Source organism: Pyxicephalus adspersus, chromosome 7 (genome assembly GCF_032062135.1).
Source record: "Pyxicephalus adspersus chromosome 7, UCB_Pads_2.0, whole genome shotgun sequence".
Taxonomy (NCBI): domain Eukaryota; kingdom Metazoa; phylum Chordata; class Amphibia; order Anura; family Pyxicephalidae; genus Pyxicephalus; species Pyxicephalus adspersus.
Window position 1 is genome coordinate 77340277 of NC_092864.1, and position 19617 is coordinate 77359893.

The 19617-nt window shown below is 38.6% G+C and overlaps 1 protein-coding gene across 6 annotated transcripts in view; it reads right to left on the minus strand.

Moving 5' to 3' along the window:
* Positions 1 to 19617, minus strand: part of CLEC16A (C-type lectin domain containing 16A) — a 333014-nt gene that overhangs the window by 115281 nt on the left and 198116 nt on the right. For all 6 annotated transcript variants that reach the window (XM_072419009.1, XM_072419008.1, XM_072419010.1 and 3 more), the window contains 5 exons: positions 12329 to 12557; positions 11594 to 11717; positions 10701 to 10801; positions 7130 to 7252; positions 1631 to 1740 (listed from right to left, as the gene is read on the minus strand). In XM_072419009.1, coding sequence (XP_072275110.1) covers positions 1631 to 1740; positions 7130 to 7252; positions 10701 to 10801; positions 11594 to 11717; positions 12329 to 12557 — 687 coding nt within the window. The remainder of the gene's footprint in view (positions 1 to 1630; positions 1741 to 7129; positions 7253 to 10700; positions 10802 to 11593; positions 11718 to 12328; positions 12558 to 19617) is intronic.

Below are 19617 nucleotides of genomic sequence, written 5' to 3' on the forward strand. Positions count from 1 at the left end.
TTTTTTTGCATGTTTTTACATATACATAATTTATCAAAGTTATTGCATGTAATAAAGCAAATTGCACATTTTGTATGATAGATTTTGCCCAACCTTTGTAAAAGTTTCTCAAACAATTCATCAATAGTATTACTGGCATTTGTTTCTCAGTAGTAAAGAAATTTTAATGGACAACTTTGGAAACAGTGTCATCCACGGAAGCATTTACATAATAAATAAAACAACAAATTGCAGTATTCCATAGCATATACAGTGGGGGAAAAGTATTTGATCACCTGCTGATTTTGTACGTTTGCACTCTGACAGAAATGACAGTCAATAATTGTAATGACAGGTTTATTGTAGGTGTGAGAGACAGAATAACAACAAAAGAACCCTTCAAAACCCAGTGCTCCAAAGTCAGAGCTTCATGTGCATTTTAATATGTGAAATAAGATTTTGATCCCCTATCAACCAGTCAGGAGACTGGCTAGGCCACTCCAGGACCTTCATGTGCCTCTTCTTGAGCCACTCCTTTGTTGCCTTGGCCGTGTGTTTTGGGTCACTGTCATGCTGAAATACCCGTCCACTACCCATTTTCAATGGCCTGGCTGGTGGAAGGAGGTGCTCACCCAAGGTCCCGTCCATTGTCCCTTTGATGCAGTGAAGGTGTCCTGTCCCCTTAGCAGTGTTTCTTCCATTTGCGAATTATCACATCAATTGTTGTTACCTTCTCACCAAGCTGCTTGGCGATAGTCTTATAGCCCAGTCCAGCCTTGTGTAGGTCTACAATCTTGTCCCTGACATCCATAGACAGCTTTTTGGTCTTGGCCATGGTGGGTAGTTTGGAATATGATTGATTGATTGCTTCTGTGGACAGGTGTCTTTTTATACAGGTTCTGTAACAAGCTTGGATTCCCTTACAGAGGGTGCTCCTAATTTCAGCTTGTTACCTGCATACAGTAAGACACCTGGGAGCCTGAAATAGGGGATCAAATACTTATTTCACCCATTACAATGCACATCAAACTCTGACTTTTGAGAACTGGGTTTTGGAAGGTTCTTTTGTTGTTATTCTGTCTCTCACAGCTACAATAAACCTACCATTACAATTATAGACTGGTCATTTTTTTTGTCAGAGGGCAAACTTACAAAACCAGCAGGGGATCAAATACTTCTTTCCCTCATTATATATATATATATATATATATATATTCTCAAGTTGATCCATACATTTTGGCAGCTCAGTTACTGGTTTCTTGCTTTGCCTTCAATTTAATATGTCTTGAAATACCAGGTTCAATTTAAAAGTTTAGGTAGGCATATGTAAAATATAAGCTAGCATAACATCTAGCAGAATTCCACCTATTTTTAAGAACTATAAAAAGCACAAAATGCTAACTATAGGTAAATGTAAACTAATAGGCAAAGGTACAGTTTTGCAAAAGTTGTTGCCTGAAGTAATGAATAAAAGGTAAACCTTATTAATCCTCCAAGGCAACAAATACTAAGCTCATACTAAAAGAACAAATTGCAGTAGTCCATAGCGAATCAGAATTTTTTTTGCATTTATCAAGAGATATTTTTTTTGTTTGTACAGTGTGCTGCACATCAATGAAACAGTACTAAATAATTTTCAAAATAGTTGTACCTCCAAGCATGCTAAATGGATATCCTTTATGATGCAGTCGGCTTCAAACAGAACAAGCTGCTTCAGGAGAATGCATGCAAGTTCCAAGGTTGCCAAACGCACTTTGCTTTCTGTGACAAGACCGGAAAAAAAGTGTGTAGCTTTGTTAGAGACAAAGTTGAAAGTGGAAAGGAATGTGCATTTTATCAGAAAGCATTAATTGCTTTTATTATAAACTGAAAATATTGCCTTTTAAATTACATTACTACACAGCATATCACAAAACAGCTCAACTGAAAAACATTTTGTATTTTACGCACATGCAGTGTGAGTTTTTTACATTTTTTTCACTCACCTAGAAACCATTTCTCCAGAAGTTCATTGGAGGACTAAAAAGTATTTTCTTCAATGTGTGGGTACAGTCTCTAGCAAGCTTAGATACTAGACATATTAAAGCTAAATCAAGCTTCCATAAAACAATTTACCCGTGGCAAGGGGACAACAATAAATCACCCACCAGGCTGAATGAAAATGTGCCGTCCAATGAACTACTAAACAAACTAATTTTCTGGTAAGAAGATAAAAAACAAATTTAGTTCCCGCATTTATTAGTGTCCAAAAAAATACTTAAATACACACAAGGAAACCAGTAGACAGACCTTTTTGACCAAAACTAACAGCAGTTAAGGCTGCCAGTTTAATGTGTGCTGCCTTACAATAGGTGTCCAATGACACTTTCTTTAGCCTCTGCAGGATAAAGACATACTATAAATGAGCTGTGACCCCCTAAAAGGATTTCTAATCATTTATCTGATTAACTATGCAGATTATTCGGATAATCCAGGAGGCCTACGTTTTCTTTAGTAGACCCCAAGAGAAAAAAAAGTGTTCTGAATGACATATACAGTAGGTACTAAGGCATTCGGGTATTCTTGGAGGGTACTGCTGATTTAAAGTTTACTGGTCCATTGATCATTGGAAGAACGTGGGGAGCACAGTCTCCCAATTAGATGAAAGGTTGGCGTAACCATTGGGCTGGGGCCAAACATAACTACCCTGTCTGTAAAGAAGATGGTAGATGGCTCTTAGGTACCCAAGATAATATCAAACTCTTCTGACCACAATGAGAGCCACAAAAAGGTCCGCCTTCAGTGATGGCAGGCCTAGCGAGATCTTGACCCTTGTATGAATGCATCTGATATGAGAAAAAATTGATCACTAGATAGTTCGCCTTCCAGGGATCTAGCAGTTTCATAAGGAATTGAATGAAAAAAAAAGTGTTGAGTGACTAACAGTAAGCGGTGAATGATGAGACATCTGCATCCTTACCCTTCAGTGTGTTGAACCCAAGTCCTACACGGTAAGAAGTTCCAGAGTGAGAAGCATTTGTGGGAACACTGATCCAATAGCGCTTTGCAAAGTCTATGGTATTAGGTAACCATGATGACCCTATGGATAATGCACCACATTACGAGCAACAGCTGTGGCAGTAACAGACACCTTGATACAGGCTTTATAAAGGGAAGGTAAATCCTGCAATCGAGTTCTGAACTCCATTGCAGGATTTATAGTCCAGTGTTCTAGACGTTACATCATAGAAAGACCCCAAATTATTGCAAAACTTGAATTTGGTATTGGTAATATTTTTGTGTCTTTATTATGGGTTTTTAGCACCCATTCATAGCAGTCTAGATGCATCCATCTTTGCCTTTCAAGATCCAGGACACCAGGTGCTGCATCGTTTTGGGATGCAACAGGGGACCAAGACAAACTATGAAATGGAGCTTGAACACTCAGTTACCTTAGGAGCATGCACCACAGCCATCTCAGCCAGTTGAAGATGGCACGCTAAAAATGTCAGCTCCTTCGGGAAACACTTCAAAAACCTGTGAACTGAAAGCACCAGGAAAAACACAGTTCATTGTCAGGTCAAATGACCCCCGGGCTTGCTGCCATACCATAGTACAACCATAGTACATGTGAACCATAGTACAAAGAACCTATTTTTCAAAGAGAAAAGTCTTGTCTGTTCAATCACCATATAAGTTTAATTTCCCTTCTGGAAGGGCTAAAACTTCCTTTGGGGCCCACTATGTAATAGTTACCAATGAGACCCATGTGCCCATAACTTTAGGATATCATGTCACCATGAATGACATTGTCCTACAGACAGAATGTATTTATACAAGAACAATAACCAATGTTAGAAACATACACTGGCACCCCAAAGATCTCTTTTGGCACAATGAATAAAAAGGGTTGCATGCAAAGCAAAGTAATTTCTGAAAGTGTGGAGGAACAGGGAAGTATGCATCTAATTGATGGAAATAGACCAATCTGTTGGCAGAACAGCCTAAAGGGGGATTTATGGAGGCTTCATCTCCAAGGATCTGCTATTTGACTTATATCTTTGACTTACATCCTCAGTTTTCTTGAAATTGGAAACAACCACCCATGGAACAATATTCCTAAGGTACAGGGATACTTACACCCTGTGACAACAGGGTCTTCACATGCATCCTTTTCTCTATCAAGAGCAGGCCTCCTAAATAGGCTTTCTTGTGTCATTAGTGGTTTGTTCTTGGAATTAAATTAATTAGTTCCTGCTGGTGGTTCTGGCTACAGCATAATCCAGTTTATCATGGCAGAGGTTCTGTCTCTTATAGGTAACTCTGCACCAACCTTGCTTGAAATTGGAGTCTGTCACTTATGGCTTGAGTCTAAGGGCTTTTTTCTGGTAACTACCAAAGCATAATTCTGGCCACATATCTGACTAGGTCAATGAATGTTTCCACTAGGCAACCAGTCAAAATCTGCAGATGTTTAATTGCAGCCAACATCTCAGGTTTACTGTGCTTGGCGAGTCTGCTGAATCAGTACTCTGCCCAAACTTCAAGGGCTCCCGAGACTGAAAACTGTGCAATGGCAGGTTTACAAGCTGCACCAGCTGCTAAGATGATTGGATTAAGATAAATATCTATATTCCTCTATGAAACATTACAAAAAGACATGACATAGTGAAGGTAGACCTATGGCTGACAGAGACAGACCAAATCCTTTCTGGGCTGAGGTGGTCAGACACATGATAGCTTGCTGAGATGGGAAAAAACACAAAAATTGGACCAATTAAAAAGCTGAAAATAAAATGTTCATTTCTAATCCTTGGTTGAAAACCCTTTGCTGGCAATACCAGCTTAAAGTCTTGAACTCATGGACATCAACAGATGCTGGGTTTCCTCCAATGCTCTGCCAGGCCTTTAATGCAGCGGCTTTCAGTTGCTGTTTGTTTGTGGGCCTTTCTGTCCAAAGTTTAGTCTTCAACAAGTGTAATGCATGCTCAGTTGGGTTCAGATCAGGTGAGTGACTTGGTCATTCAAGAATATTCCACTTCTTTGCTTTATTAAACTACTGGGTTGCTTTGGCTTTATGTCATTGTCCATCTGAATTATGAAATCAATTTCATAATTCCAATCAATTTGACTGCATTTAGCTGGATTTGAGCAGACAGTATGTCTCTGAACACCTCAGAATTCATTTGGCTGCTTCTGTCCTGTGTCACATCATAGATAACCACTAGTGTCCCAGTGCCACTGGCAGCCATGCACGCCCAAGCCATCACAATGCCTCCGCCATGTTTTACAGATGATGTAGTATGCTTTGGATCATGAGCTGGTCCATGCCTCCTTCATACTTTTTCCTTGTCATCATTCTGGTAAAGGTTGATCTTGGTTTCATCTGTCTGAAGAATGTTTTTCCAAAACTGTGCTGGCTTTTTCAGATGTTTTTTTTAGCAACATCCAATCTAGCCTTTCTATTCTTGAAGCTTATGAGTGGCTTGAACCTTGCAGTGCACCCTCTGGGTTTACTTTCATGCAGTCTTCTCTTTATGGTAGACTTGGATATCACCTACCTCCGGGAGCGTGTTGTTCACTTGGTTGGCTGTTGTGAAGGGGTTTCTCTTCACCATGGAAATGATTCTGCGATCATCCACCACTGTTGTCTTCTGTGGATGTCCAGGTCTTTAGGTGTTGCTGAGTTCACCAGTGCTTTGTTCCTTTCTCATTATGTACCAAACTGTAGATTTTGCCACTTCTAATATTGTAGCAATATAGCAATCGGATGGGTTTTTTCTGTTTTTGCAGCTTGAGGATGGCTTGTTTTACCTGGAGAGCTCCTTTGACCGCATGTTGTATGTTCACAGCAAAAAATCTTCCACATACAAACACGACCCCTAAATCAGACCTTTTATTTGCTTAATTAATAATGAAAACAAAGGAATTGCCCACACCAGCCCCTAAAGTAGCCTTTGAGTCAATTGTCAAATTAATTTTGAGCCCCTGAAATGAAGTCATTGTGTAAAAAAAAGGCTTTAGTAGGCTGTCAATAGTCAGCATTGCACACACATATTATGCAGAATGATGGCTCCTTAGCACAGAGCATTAACAGAATCACTTGTATCATTCAGATCCTCCACTAGGTGTGATATTTGCAGCAAATACAGAGCTTGACAGACTCAGTGAACTCCTGCCTGCAATACAGGACACACCTGAAGACATGCCATTGTATGCCTGAACACCGCGCTCCTGCAACAAGACTTCTATTTAGGGAAAAAAGTATTTAAACACATATTGTGTCTGTGGCTCCACATACAAGAATCCTTATGACATACGTAAAAGATATAGAGCTTTTACTGACCAGCAAACCTATTCCAGGGTTCACATTATGATCCAAACATATAGGGAGATTACCATACCTCAGAGATTATCATATATCAGAGATGGAGTGTGTGTGATAAACTGTTGCTTAAATTTATCAAGCACTATTTCATTCCTAAAGGGACAAAGCAGCAGGGATCCCTTCCAAAATGGCCTTTAGCAACCACACAGAGGGGACTTCACCTAGACATTGGACAGACAGAAATTTACTCCAGCCAGGTGGCATCACCAGTGCAGCGATAACACAGGAAAGAGAAGGAACACTAGGGTGTGGACCACCTTGAATTTATCTAGTTAGGTCCTGAGAGTGGGAGTGGAATGGGAATAATTCGTCATGTGCTGATATATAATGGGGGGGAGGAGGACACCAAAAAGGTGGCAACCTTCCAAGGTAAAATCAAATGGAGTAAGTTAAGCTACCTACACACGCCGGCTGATTCTTAGCCAATACAAGCTGTTGGGCTCATCTTGGACGAAAATCTAACACAATAACATTAATAGATGCAATACAATAGATCAAAATCAGCATATATTGAAGAGCTTGGACTTTTACTATTGAGATATATATATGTCTTTATGTTTAGGCAGCAGGAGACTCATTTCCTGTTTTTTTGTAATACTTCATCACAAGTACTGTTCAGATTTTTCACAAAATATTTAGCAAAATACGGGTTTTCTGGTATGCTAGGTAACAATTTTTCTTGCTGCAGAAATGCAAAAATATTATCAACTTTAGCACTTGAACATATAAATGAACGATTAAATATTTTCAGCTTAAATTTGTATGGAAAAAAAGTTTCTGTACCTAAATTTGCTGAATTGTTCATTATTCTGATAAGTCTTTCCACTAATACATGGTTATAGGTATTAGCCTCTTTTGCTGGCCTCAAGCAGAGATGGATTCTCTCAAGTTTAGAGGGATCTATTCCTGAAAAAAAAGAAAAGAAAGTGGAAACAAAACTGATAAACAAGATGTTTTCTTGAACATCAGAACTACCGTATTTTTCGGACTATAAGACGCTCCGGCCTATAAGACGCACCCAATTTTAAAGGAGAAAAACCTAGAAAAAAAAGATTCTGAACAAAATACTAAAAAATCACTCTGTGTCAATGTATCCCCTTCTAATCACTCTGACACAGAGTGATCAGAAGGGGATACATTGACACAGAGTGATTAGAAGGGGATACATTGACACAATGTATCCCCTTCTGATCACCCTGTGCCAAAAAATCATACTCACCCGATCCCGCGATGCTGTGGGCTTTTTCTTCTCCTGGCTCTCCTCCCGGCTGCAGCGCGTGTCCCCTCCTCCTCTGAGGGAGGAGAAGCCGACAGGCATACCCCTGCGATCCCATAAGCAGGCTGATCCAGCCTGCTTATGAGATCGCGGGGGCACGGGTGTCGGCTTCTCCTGGCTCTCCTCCTGGCTGCAGCGCGTGTCTCCTCCTCTGAGTGAGGAGAAGCCGACACGCATACCCCAGCGATCCCATAAGCAGGCTGATCCAGCCTGCTTACCGGATCGCGAGGGCACGTGTGCCGGCTTCTCCTCGCTCAGAGGAGGAGGAGACACGCGCTGCAGCCGGGAGGAGAGCGAGGAGAAGAAGAAGCCCACAGCATCGCGGGATCGGGTGAGTATGATTTTTTTTAATTACCGGTATATTTAACATGTATTCGGTGTATAAGACGCACCCACTTTTCCCCCCCAGTTTTGGGGAAGAAAAAGTGCGTCTTATAGTCCGAAAAATATGGTAACTTTGATAGTTTTTACAACATAATGATGTTGTAAATAAATTATGCTCCCTAACTTTTGATGTAACTTACCAATTTTTAACATGTGTGTGGTGTATTTTATAAAATATGTTCAAAGTGATAAGATTTTTTACATTTGGGTTCAGTGCACACCAGCAAAATCAGCATCCTGAATCAATTTTTTACTGGCCCAAGGCTACCAGAAGAGTACCCAGGAATCAGGGTGGATGTGGCACCTCAGAGGTGTACCTTTACAGCTACCTAGATGACATTTACAATTATGAGCAGAGGTGCCTAAACAATTTGTAAACAGATTTATACCTGCTTGTTTAAACCCTTTGGATGGCATGGTAGATAGGACATATCCTCTGCAGTTAGGAGTTTTATTTAAAGGATAAAGCCAGGAAGTTAGGTTTGCAGACTTTGTCCCTGAAGACAAAAATTTAGGTGAAAGCCAACATTTCACGTGTCATTGGAGCAATATGAGAAGAAACATCCTCCAATAATGACACCTGTTCTGGAGACAACTCTTTGGTATTAAAACTTTGTTTACTTTGGAATTTCCTTCCTGTTGAGACTTTAGGACAGGATGGAAATCCATAGTGGGGTGCAGACAGCAAGAAATATATCCATAAGTAGTAAAACATAAAAGGCTGAAAATACAGTTTAAAGAGAAAGTTACTGTTATCCTTTTTATGTTTTTTTTTATCATAAAATATATATCAAAATTATTTAACATAAAAGAGTATATTTCTTTTTAAAAATGCACTGTATAATTGAAAAAAAAAAAAGTACAGTGCTCAAAAAATGCAGGGAACACTGAAATCACAAATCAGATCTCAATGGTCAAAATATTCAAGGACAAAGGGATGTAAGAACAGTCAAACGAAAACAAAATTATTATCCCAGTGGATGCTGGATTCAGTAAAGAACTGAGATCGGACAGAACTTGCAAGAATTTCATCAAAACATTTCAAAATGAGGCTTGGTGGTTTGTATGGCCTCAACGTGTCTGTATGAACTCCCAATAACTTCAAGGCACGCTTCAGATGATAGATCTTATGATTCTTTGGGGAATCCCTTCCCAAACCAGGATCTGTGCTCATCCTGGAACTGACCCACACACTCTGGCCATATGAGGCTGGGCATTTTCCTGCACCAGGAGGAACTCAGGCCCCACTGCACCAGCCTAAGACAATGGGCCCGATTTATTAAAGTTCTCCATGACTGCAGCAGATAGACTACTAAGCTTGAATCTGGGTGATCCTGCAAACCTGGAATGGATTTCTTAAATAATTTGCTTTTTTAAGGCAAATAATCCTGGACTAGATTCATTCCAGTTTGCTACATCTTTGAAAAGAATGAGGTGCAAAGGAAAAAATAATTCTGGTGTTCTCTGGCAAATGTCAGTCAAGCTTCAGTGTTGGTCAAAGTAAAAACCCCACTACAAGGAATGCACACTGCACAAGTATCCCACTGGAGGTCATCTGGTGGCACCCCTACTGTTCCTACTCACACAAAATGCAGATATTAGTCATGATGCTGGGTTGCTGCCCCTGTACAGCCCTATCCTACTTTCCTTGACTGGTATCTGCCCTATGCTCTTGAGCTCATGCTAAAGGAGGCAGCAAACTTTCTTCCAATGGATAATATTCACATGTGCTACTCCAGAGGATCTAAATAACCTGTTTAACCTGAGTGGGGTGCAAGTACTACCTCATGCTACTGTACAGTACCACTAGGGACAAGGGTACTAGCAATACAGCGATGAAGGGTACTAGCAATACTGATGAAAAATCAGTCAGCAAGAACAATGGTCCATGGTAAAGCCATTCCCTCTTCGGCTTGCCATTGCCTTTCCTGTCCAAGTGTTGTTGCTTTCATTTGTGCCAAAACAGGACAATTTGATTCAAAATCACCTATATTTTCCAACTGGACACAATCAGATCCAAAAGTTTAAAAGACTTCGCAAGGAGTGATGGGCCAGTAGCCAGGAGGCTATTGGGTTCTTTGCTGCTGGGGGTCACCCTACCTGGGGAGGACGTCTGGAGCAGACTCAGTGTAGAGACAAGTGGCAGGCGAATGCAGTCTGGTTTCAGGCACAGGTCAGGGCAGGAGGCAGACAGGCAATATCAGGTTCCAGGCACAGGTCAGGGCAGGCGGCAGATAGGCAGAGTCAGGTTCCAGGCGCAGGTTAGGTTGAGAAATCACAAAGAAATCATGAGCAGGGTATCAAGGTAGCTGGTGCAAAGTCACAGCACCAGCCTCCCTTACTGCTGAGACTAAATAGCCTCTGCCTCTTTAAGGAGCTGCTCCTCCCTGTGCTGTGTCAGTGTGAGCAGAACAGGAAGTGCTGCATGTTCTGTCAGCCAGAGACAAAGAGTGAGTGCTGCGTTTGGTAGCTCAGCAGGGTACACAGGATGCAGCAGGACAGTTTAGCAGGGGCCGCTGTGGGAACTGACAGGTATTGTGACACTTGGTGTAACTGAGTGTTCCCCTGATGTTTTTGAGCTGTACGTATGCAATGTGTATGAACAGTATAATTAGCCAGCCTGCCCAATACCACACTTAACATGTTATGAATAAACCATATATGTAAAATATAGTTGTTTTTACCATTACTTACCATTATTATGTGACATAGCATAAAGAAGACATAGGACAAACAGAGTATAATAATCATCTTCAGTACATTCCAGTGTACTATAAACCATGTCAAGGAAAGGTCTGTAAAAATACAAATGTAACCACATTTCTCAGAAACAGCATAATAAGACTTCCATACTTCCAGACCCCAAATTCAAAATTTGCTACAGACTTTTGTGTGACTGTCACACACCTTACTAAAATAGATATTAACTTTGGTATGTGGATAAAGTAACTTACAAGCTTACAATCCAGTGCCAGTCATAAGGCGTATATTTAGGCATGTGATGTCTACTGATATGGAGGGTTAGAATTCACAGAAGTAGCAATATGGAAGTATACCAACTCTTCTATTGCTCTTTATTTATCTATGCTAGAGATGGACTTTATTTTAATGTTTCAATATGGGTACACATCATGAATCACAAACATCACAAAAAATGTTTTTTATATCAAATGCCTCTGAAACAATCTTGATTGGTGCAGAATTTTTACTGTAAAACAACATTTTGCCCCTAATTCCCCAAAAGTCCCTGTTTTAACCATAAAACAAATGCATAGTCATTCAGTGGCGACTTTAAATACTTACAAATCTTTGTAAATGTTTGACATATAAATACATATGGGAGAAAACGATCTTTAAATCTTCTCTTGATGTTCATATAGCTCAGTCACCTTCCTCAGTTTTTGTTCTGTGTGCCCAATAGATGTGCCTAATCATTTTGAGTTTTTTTTTCCCCTCAAATATTATGAGAAAATCTAGGTTGAGTGCATATTTACTATGGTAATTTCACTTCTCCTTACTATGATGGCATACATGCATATAAGTTCTTTTTAAGGGGTGCAGTCACTATATGCTTTTATATGTTTTACCTATTTTGGGAGGAATGGACTCCTGCAGCTGCTTCACTCTTCTCTTCATCAGTGGTATTTTCCTCTTTTATGACTGAAGATTTTTCTGCTGCTTTTGATCTTTCCATGATTACCATTTCAATTTCTAAACAACAAGGATGCTTTTAGTACATATCAAAACCAGATAAATGTTTTCCAACTTTTAAGAACACTACAGGGTCTGTAGTGCTATGCTGCTATCCACATACTGTAAAATTATAGCCTAAAATAGGCATTTAAAGATACATATAGATGTTCTGAATCATGACTTTCAGCATCATTTATGTATTTATGTTGTTTCATTTTTCCATGGGTTATAGATATATGTAGATATATATGTCTCTGTATGTCTGTTTATTCATTCATTTAGTTCTATTATTGAATTGTTTATTGTTGGTTTTCAACTGTATGAAAATGTAACAACGTGTAAAACAGTGGATTGTATAGTTTTATAGTTATTGGAAAAAATCAAAATAAAGGTAAAAAAAAAAAAGCCACCTGTTGCTGTGGTAAATGTAGTTAGAAGATGGTGAAAACAAGCCACATGAACTTTTTTTTTTTTTTGCTTGCAGTAAATATGTAAATATTGTCTGGTCTGACACCATTTTTGAATTTAAGTACAGGGACTCGGACAAATGATTTTAACCACAGAATATTCCATCACAATAATCATGTTTTCGAACCAAAATTATGCAGTATAAAACATACTATTCTAACCTTCTGTATCGCCACTTCCCTTAGCAAATTTAGAGGTGTTTTCTGCAACTTTCCCTTTATCTATGTCTTCTTGAATATCTTCAGATGGCTTCTCATCTTCTTCCTCCTCCCCAACATTTTTATAGTTGGGCCTCTTTTGGTGTTTCTTTCTCCCTCTTTGTCGGTTAAGCTCCAAGGATTTCTCAAGAGTTTCATGGGGTTTAGTAAAGCACCGAATGCTGTAGTCTGCCTATGTGAAAAAACGAATAATAATAATCCAAAAATCCAGATTTTGGTATTTTTAAATAAATAATTTACTTGTTGTCAAAAACACATATCAACTTCTATTAGCCATTGCAAATACTATAATATATATATATATATATATATATATATATATATATATATATATATATATAATAGTTCTGTACATTACCACAATTCATTTTTATTGAAACAACTCAGATTTGTTATGTCATTATCAATTAGGCAGATAAAAGGCCTGGAGTTGATTTGGGGGTGGGAGGTGCGCTTGTATGTGGAAAATTTAGACAACATGCAGTCAAAGTAGCTCTCCATGCAGGTGAAACAAGCCATCCTCAAGCTGCAAAATAGAAAAAACCCAATCCGAGAAATTGCAACAATATTAGGAGTGGCAAAATCTAGTTTGGTACATCATGAGAAAGAAACAAAGCACAACCAAGTGAACAACACTCTCCTAGAGGTAGGCGTATGGATATTCAAGTCTCCCATAAAGAGAGGACTGCATGAAAGTAAATTCAGGGGGTGCACTGCAAGGATCAAGCCACTCATAAGCCACAAGAATAGAAAGGCTAGATTGGACCTTGCTAAAAAAATATCTAAAAAAGCCAGCACAGTTCTGGAAAAACATTCTTTAGACAGATGAAACCAAGATCAACCTATACCAGAATGATAGCAAGAAAAAAGTATGGCAAAGACGTGGAACAGCTCATGGTGCAAAGTATACCACATCATCTGTAAAACATGGCGGAGGCAGTGTGATGGCTTGGGCATGCATGGCTGCCAGTGGCACTGGGACACTAGTGTTTATCAATGATGTGACACAGGACAGAAGCAGCCGAATGCATTCTGAGGTGTTCAGAGACATACTCTGCTCAAATCCAGCGAACTGCAGTCAAATTGATTGGGAGGCCTTTCATAATACAGATGGACAATGAAGCAAAGGAGTGGAATATTCTTGAATGGCCAAGTCACTCACCTGATATGAACCCAATTGAGCATGCATTTCACTTGTTGAAGACTAAACTTCAGACAGAAAGTTCCACAAACAGCAACTGAAAGCCGTAGCAGTAAAGGCCAGCAAAGGGTTTTCAACCAAGTATTAGAAATTAACATTTTATTTTCAGCTTTTTAATTTGTCCAATTACTTTTGAGCCCCTGAATGAAGTGATTGTGTTAAAAAAAGGCTTTAGTTCCCCACATTTTTATGCAATCCTTTTGTTCAACCCACTGAATTAAAGCTGAAAGTCTTAAGTTCAACTGCATTTGAGTTGTTTAATTTAAAATTAATTGTGGTAATGAACAGAACCAAAATTAGAAAAAAAGTTGTCTAACTATATATATATATATATATCACGAGCATGCCCCCTTCCAATGAAGTACTCACAGGTAACTTTAAACCTTCTTTGATCTTTCTGGAACTGATCATTGGCTTTACCATTTTGGCTATTATTCTATTCATTCAAATGGTAAATTTCATTATCTTCAATGTCTTTAGGGCTTTGGTTGTTATTTTAAATCATTTCAGTCGAACAGCCTATCATTTTCTGCACTTTTTTATATATTTTTTTATATTTTCCAATCAACTTTTAATCAAAGTAGACTGTTTTTCTTAACCATGTCTGCAATAACCAATTTTACTCAGATTTTCAGAGAGAAATGCATTAAAATAAGCATGTAAAACATTTACTGCCTTCCTTACTAATTGAACTCCACAACGCTATTATTTTGACCACAGTCCTATTGAATTTTCGATTAATGATTCAATTACACAGAATCAGCAACATGCATGTCTTGACTGCTGGGTCTGTTTGTTCTCTATTATTCTGCTACACCTACTAGTAAATTACTTGTCATGTAGAAGTATAATTTCTACCAAAACAGTGATTGAATACCGCTGAACACAACTGCATTGCCTCATGTGCACCCCATTGTGTTTCTGCCTAAATAGATTGGTCACTATTGAGGGGTAAATTAATCAGATAAAGCATCCTTGACCTATTGGAGGACCTTTGAGTTACTCAAAAGAGTGGTTTAGCGTCAATAAAAATGCTGGTGATTTCAGAAACAGAAAGAAAAACTTAAACAAACATCGCAGTCTGACCAGGGGAGCGCCAGAACATCACAGAAAACAACTAAGGGGTAGGTTTGTGATAACATATAAAAACGATCAATCAGTTAAAAGATTTGGTGAGGATGAGCAAAATAAGTCAAGTCTTGTTTCAGAGGATGTAATTTTCAGGTGGGATAAAAAGCCCAGAAAAAGAAGACTGGAGCACACCTTGTTACTCACTAGATCTAAAATAGTGCAATGCAGGTTATCGTCATAAATCGTCAACAAAGTACGCAGTGCTTTACAATGTCCACTCCAAGGTGCTCAAAATCTAATGTCCATATGCCATATTTCATTAACACTGTCTAAGATCAATTTGGGGGGAAGCCTTTGTCTTCTTTGTTAGTAGCTAATCTTGATACATATACCCCTACGGAAAGCCTTATGGAAGTTCTACAATGTTAAGCGATCTATATCATCTGTATTAATAATTTCAAAATACATCTAAAGCAATTGGTGCGTGGTCAGGCCACAAAATCACTTCAATAGATGATGCAGAAATTTTTTTGCAGTGTCCAGATATCATTGAGGAAGAAGAAAATTACAGAATATGATGTATTGTATTTGTGAAAAGTAGGTGAAAAATTTTTGGGAGCCATGTTGACAACTGGGGATGAGTGAGTGGGCCTCTGACGCAAAAATTTCCTTGAACTTCCCATGGGTCCGCCAAATTTCGGCAAACCGATTTCGCGAATTCTAATAAAGTCAATGGGCCGACTTTAAACCTTAATAGCAAAGCCCCAATACATGTAGAACCACCAAATTTGCTAGGTATGTGTAGGAGAACAGTGGCAACAAGGGAAAAATACAAAAGTTCCAAAAGACTTTGTGGTTTTCCAGAAAATGGCAGGTAAAGTGACAGCAGGCAAATAGGATTTTTGTGTGATGGACAACCTACAGAAGGCAGCATAAACACCACTAATAGGAACAGGAATCAAACACTGAAATATCTGTATTTATTTTACAGTAGGCCAGAAATTTTACTTTACCAAATGGTCTTTTTTGGTAAATAGGAACTGCAATTGATATTTTTTAGCTTTAGTGAATGTACAGTGTGAAAAAATAACTAACAGTGTCTTCACTAATACACAATATAGAGTACACTAAATGTGCTGACTGCTGACAATTTACCAAAACTGACTAGCTATGTATGGCAGCAACCACAATTGTACCTTCAGTGCATGTGCAGTCAGTGAACAGCACCTAAGAGTGTAATACACACAATATAACTTGCACTAAATTTGTTGACAATTTAACAAAACTGCCCTATAAAACACTGAACTATGCAGCTAACAATCAACTGAGAAGACTCCTACACTGTCCCTGTCACACTACAAGTCTCGCACTGCGTTTATCCTCTACACAGCACACAAGATGGAGTGACAAACACCTCCCTCCTTCCCTGTGTATGTGTATATATATATATATATATATATATATATATATATATATATATATATATATACCTGTGCGCTGATGTCTTCTGATCGGCTGTTGGGCCTTGCTGTGCATCCTGTGAGCAAATGATTCGCTCCCAGACGCAATTCCTGTCAAAACTTTTTGGCGTTACCGCCCCCCCTGCTTTTTCCCTTGTTAGTTCGTCGAGAACACGACCTCATTGCGAATCACAAGGCCATTCTCGCTTACATGTCCGGCCCAATTTGCTGCAAGATCGAATTTAAAAATCTTGCTCGCTCATCCCTAATGATAATGCCAGATATCAAACAATTTTTGTTTGTGGAGAAGATTTCATATGGTAAAAAAATCTTTGGTGATGATGTGTAGTCCATATCAGGATTTTGTATTGCATTAGTGTCTCCTCCAATAAGCTGGGAGCCCTGTTAGTCCTGGTTGACCAATTTAAAAAGATGAGAGAAGAAACGTCTCTGTCCCAAATTTGGAGAATATGTATTTACGTAAATAATACATTATTGAGATGACAAATCAAAATAATTTAACGACCTTTCGGTAGTAGTGGATGGGTTGAAACTGTACTGAGTTTCTAATAGCACATCAAAACCTCATGTTTCTTCTTTTCCGCATTAGCACAGAAGAAAATAGGATATTTGGCATGGTGCTCATTTAGGAGGTTTGAATTCAGTGAAGTGGGTTCCCTGAGCAAAAACGACATTGCTCTGCTTCCTTCAGCAATGCCAACCTTTTATAAGGGCTATTCAGGCTATGTACATTAAGTGATGTAATACAAAGGAACCATAATGAAGTTGAAGGAAAGCTGTATTCCTTTGTAGATCTTGTATAACGTCGGATCTGATAATCCAGGCTGTAGTTATTTGAGTAATGAGAGTCCAGGGATTTTCTATATAATCCAGGGTTACACACATAAAGAATGCAATGGGGAGGACCAAAGGACAACGGCACACACATGAAAAAGGCCTGTATCATCACAGGCAACATGAGCAGCTGTAACTGCTACCTATTCAATAGGTGGGGAAGAAGGATGAAAAAAAGAACAAATCAAATTGGTATGAGAGATTCATACCAATGAGCTAGGCATTTTAAAGGAACTGGGTGAGTGAGAGCCAGCTATCAGCTAGGGAATTAAGCTATGGCCATCAAGATCTGCAAGCTTATTCTTAAGCCATTGTATTTCTTTGGCTTGGTCAGTGTGAGCATCTACCAAATCATTATGGCTTGTTGAAACTCTCCCTTCCTATCCTCTATGTGTTGAATCCTGGTAGCTTGCATGTGAACAGATTTATTGAGTTGGTCAAATCTGAAAGCGATGTCTTGTTCTAGGGATTGCCTTAAAGATAATAGCATTTCTTTCATTGTAGATACTGTATTTCCCTTGGAGAAAGTTCTCAAGGGATAGAAGGTATGTATGATCAGCCGCTATAGTTGCTGGGTTTGGAAAAAATTGGCATTAAACATGAAAGTTTAAACTGTAAAACATTCAGTCAAACAGGAAGAATTCAAAGTAGGTGTCACGGATTTGTCACAAGTATGGGGAAGTGGACCCTCTGTGCAAGAATTGACTAAAAGAAATGCTCTCAATAAAGGGCTTTGGGTGGCTGCTGGAGGCATGGAGAATTGCGTTTCCAGAAGTTGTCTTCCAATTTATTCCTTCAATGGTTAAACCAGGCCTAAATGATATCCTCAGTTACAAACCATTTCTACAACCTACTTAGACTCTTATCACCAATATTAAAATAGATGCCTAATCCTATGGCTACATATCTATACATTTCCCTCTATATTTTCCCTCCCCTTCTCTGGTTGCCTCATTTTTGATTGTCATACTTTAAGCAATACAGAACTAATAGGTAAAATACCAACAATTTTGTCCATTTTCTATGAAATTAGAAGTAGGGGGTTTGCCTTAATCTGACTTGTTGAAAGCTTAATTTTGAGCCACCTCCAATATATTATGTGTAAAAATTGCAAATATATATGTTGAATAGAACACAAATCAGTACAAAATACAAAATACATTTTTTCTCATACTGATTTGTGTTCTATGCAACATATATATGTATATGTGCAGATATAATACTGCAATGTAGATATTATACTGCAATATATTCCCTTGTTCACAGATTACCTTTATACCTAGAATAACAACTGCCACAATCATACCCTTGAAGACGTCTGTCAGGTTACATGCGACCCTTTTGGTCCAAAGTTTCAATTGCTAACTACTATAAGGCGGCAGTTTGACATATGTATAGCATAGCCATCCCACTCCTGTGAATGTTAACAGGATCAGGGTTTGAATACTATTAATGCCTGTACACTGTAATTATGTATGAATCTTTGATGTATAAATACATAATTAATGATTTGCAATGAAAACCTAAACTTGAAAACCTCTGTCTTTCGTCTTCACAATTTTTATATTTTCCATGAAATTATATATTAGGTGCTTATAATTTTTTAAAATATTTAAAAAGCTTTCTGTCATTTCCCTGATGCCGTTGTATATCTTAGTAATATTTATATTCAGACTGTATAGACTTATCATTTATCAATAATGGTCTTCTGACAATATCAACATAGCATACATTTGTTTAGTATACTAGATCAGCAGTCGCCATTGTTTGTTGGAGCATTGTTGGAGAGGCAATTGGATAAGTCCATAACTAAGATCACCACTGACCTGAAACAGGACTTTCATTCCCTGGGTCAATGCCTAGATTTATTGGAACGGAAATCTGATGAAACTTTGTGCAGGGTAACACAAAATTCTACAGCTATCTCCTCTTTGGAAGAAAGATTGCAATTAGCACAGAATAAAATAGAAGATTTGGTAAATTGTTCCCGGCGTGATAATTTTAGAATTCGGGGCTTACCTGAAAATATTAAGAATCTTGATTCTACAGTAAAATCACTTCTTGAATCTATGCTGCCATCCTGTGATGATCTAAATCTAGAATTTTGACCATTTGAATAGAGCCGCAACGGCACCCAGGGCTGAGGGCGCCCTAAGGTACGTCATAGTGAAGCTTCACTATTATCATACTAAGGATTCCTTTTTGGTTGTGTTTCGACTATCAGAACAAATTCTATGCGGTATCCACTTTCCTAGAAGGTGAAAATCTGCTCAAGGATTAGGATAGAATTATTTCCATGGATCATTCTACTAGATCGCCAGCAGGGGAACCATGTCACCACTTTCTCCTATCTAGACTTAAGGGCAATCATCTTCCAAAACTAGAGGGAAGAGCTCTTTAACTTTTGGTTACTCTTCATTCAACATGTAAAAAGAGTTATCCTTTTCAGAGGATTTGAGATACCTACTGCTTTTCACTACAAAGCCGTGGACATTTATTGACATGCTTTTTTCTTTGCGTTTAAAGTTAGCTGTATGAATATTGAATTTAGGAGCTCTTTACTGTTTATTTTATCTTTTCTTAAGATTTCTTGTGCTCAATTGCATAACATTTACCTATACCAGATTGAACCCCCAGAGGGGTAT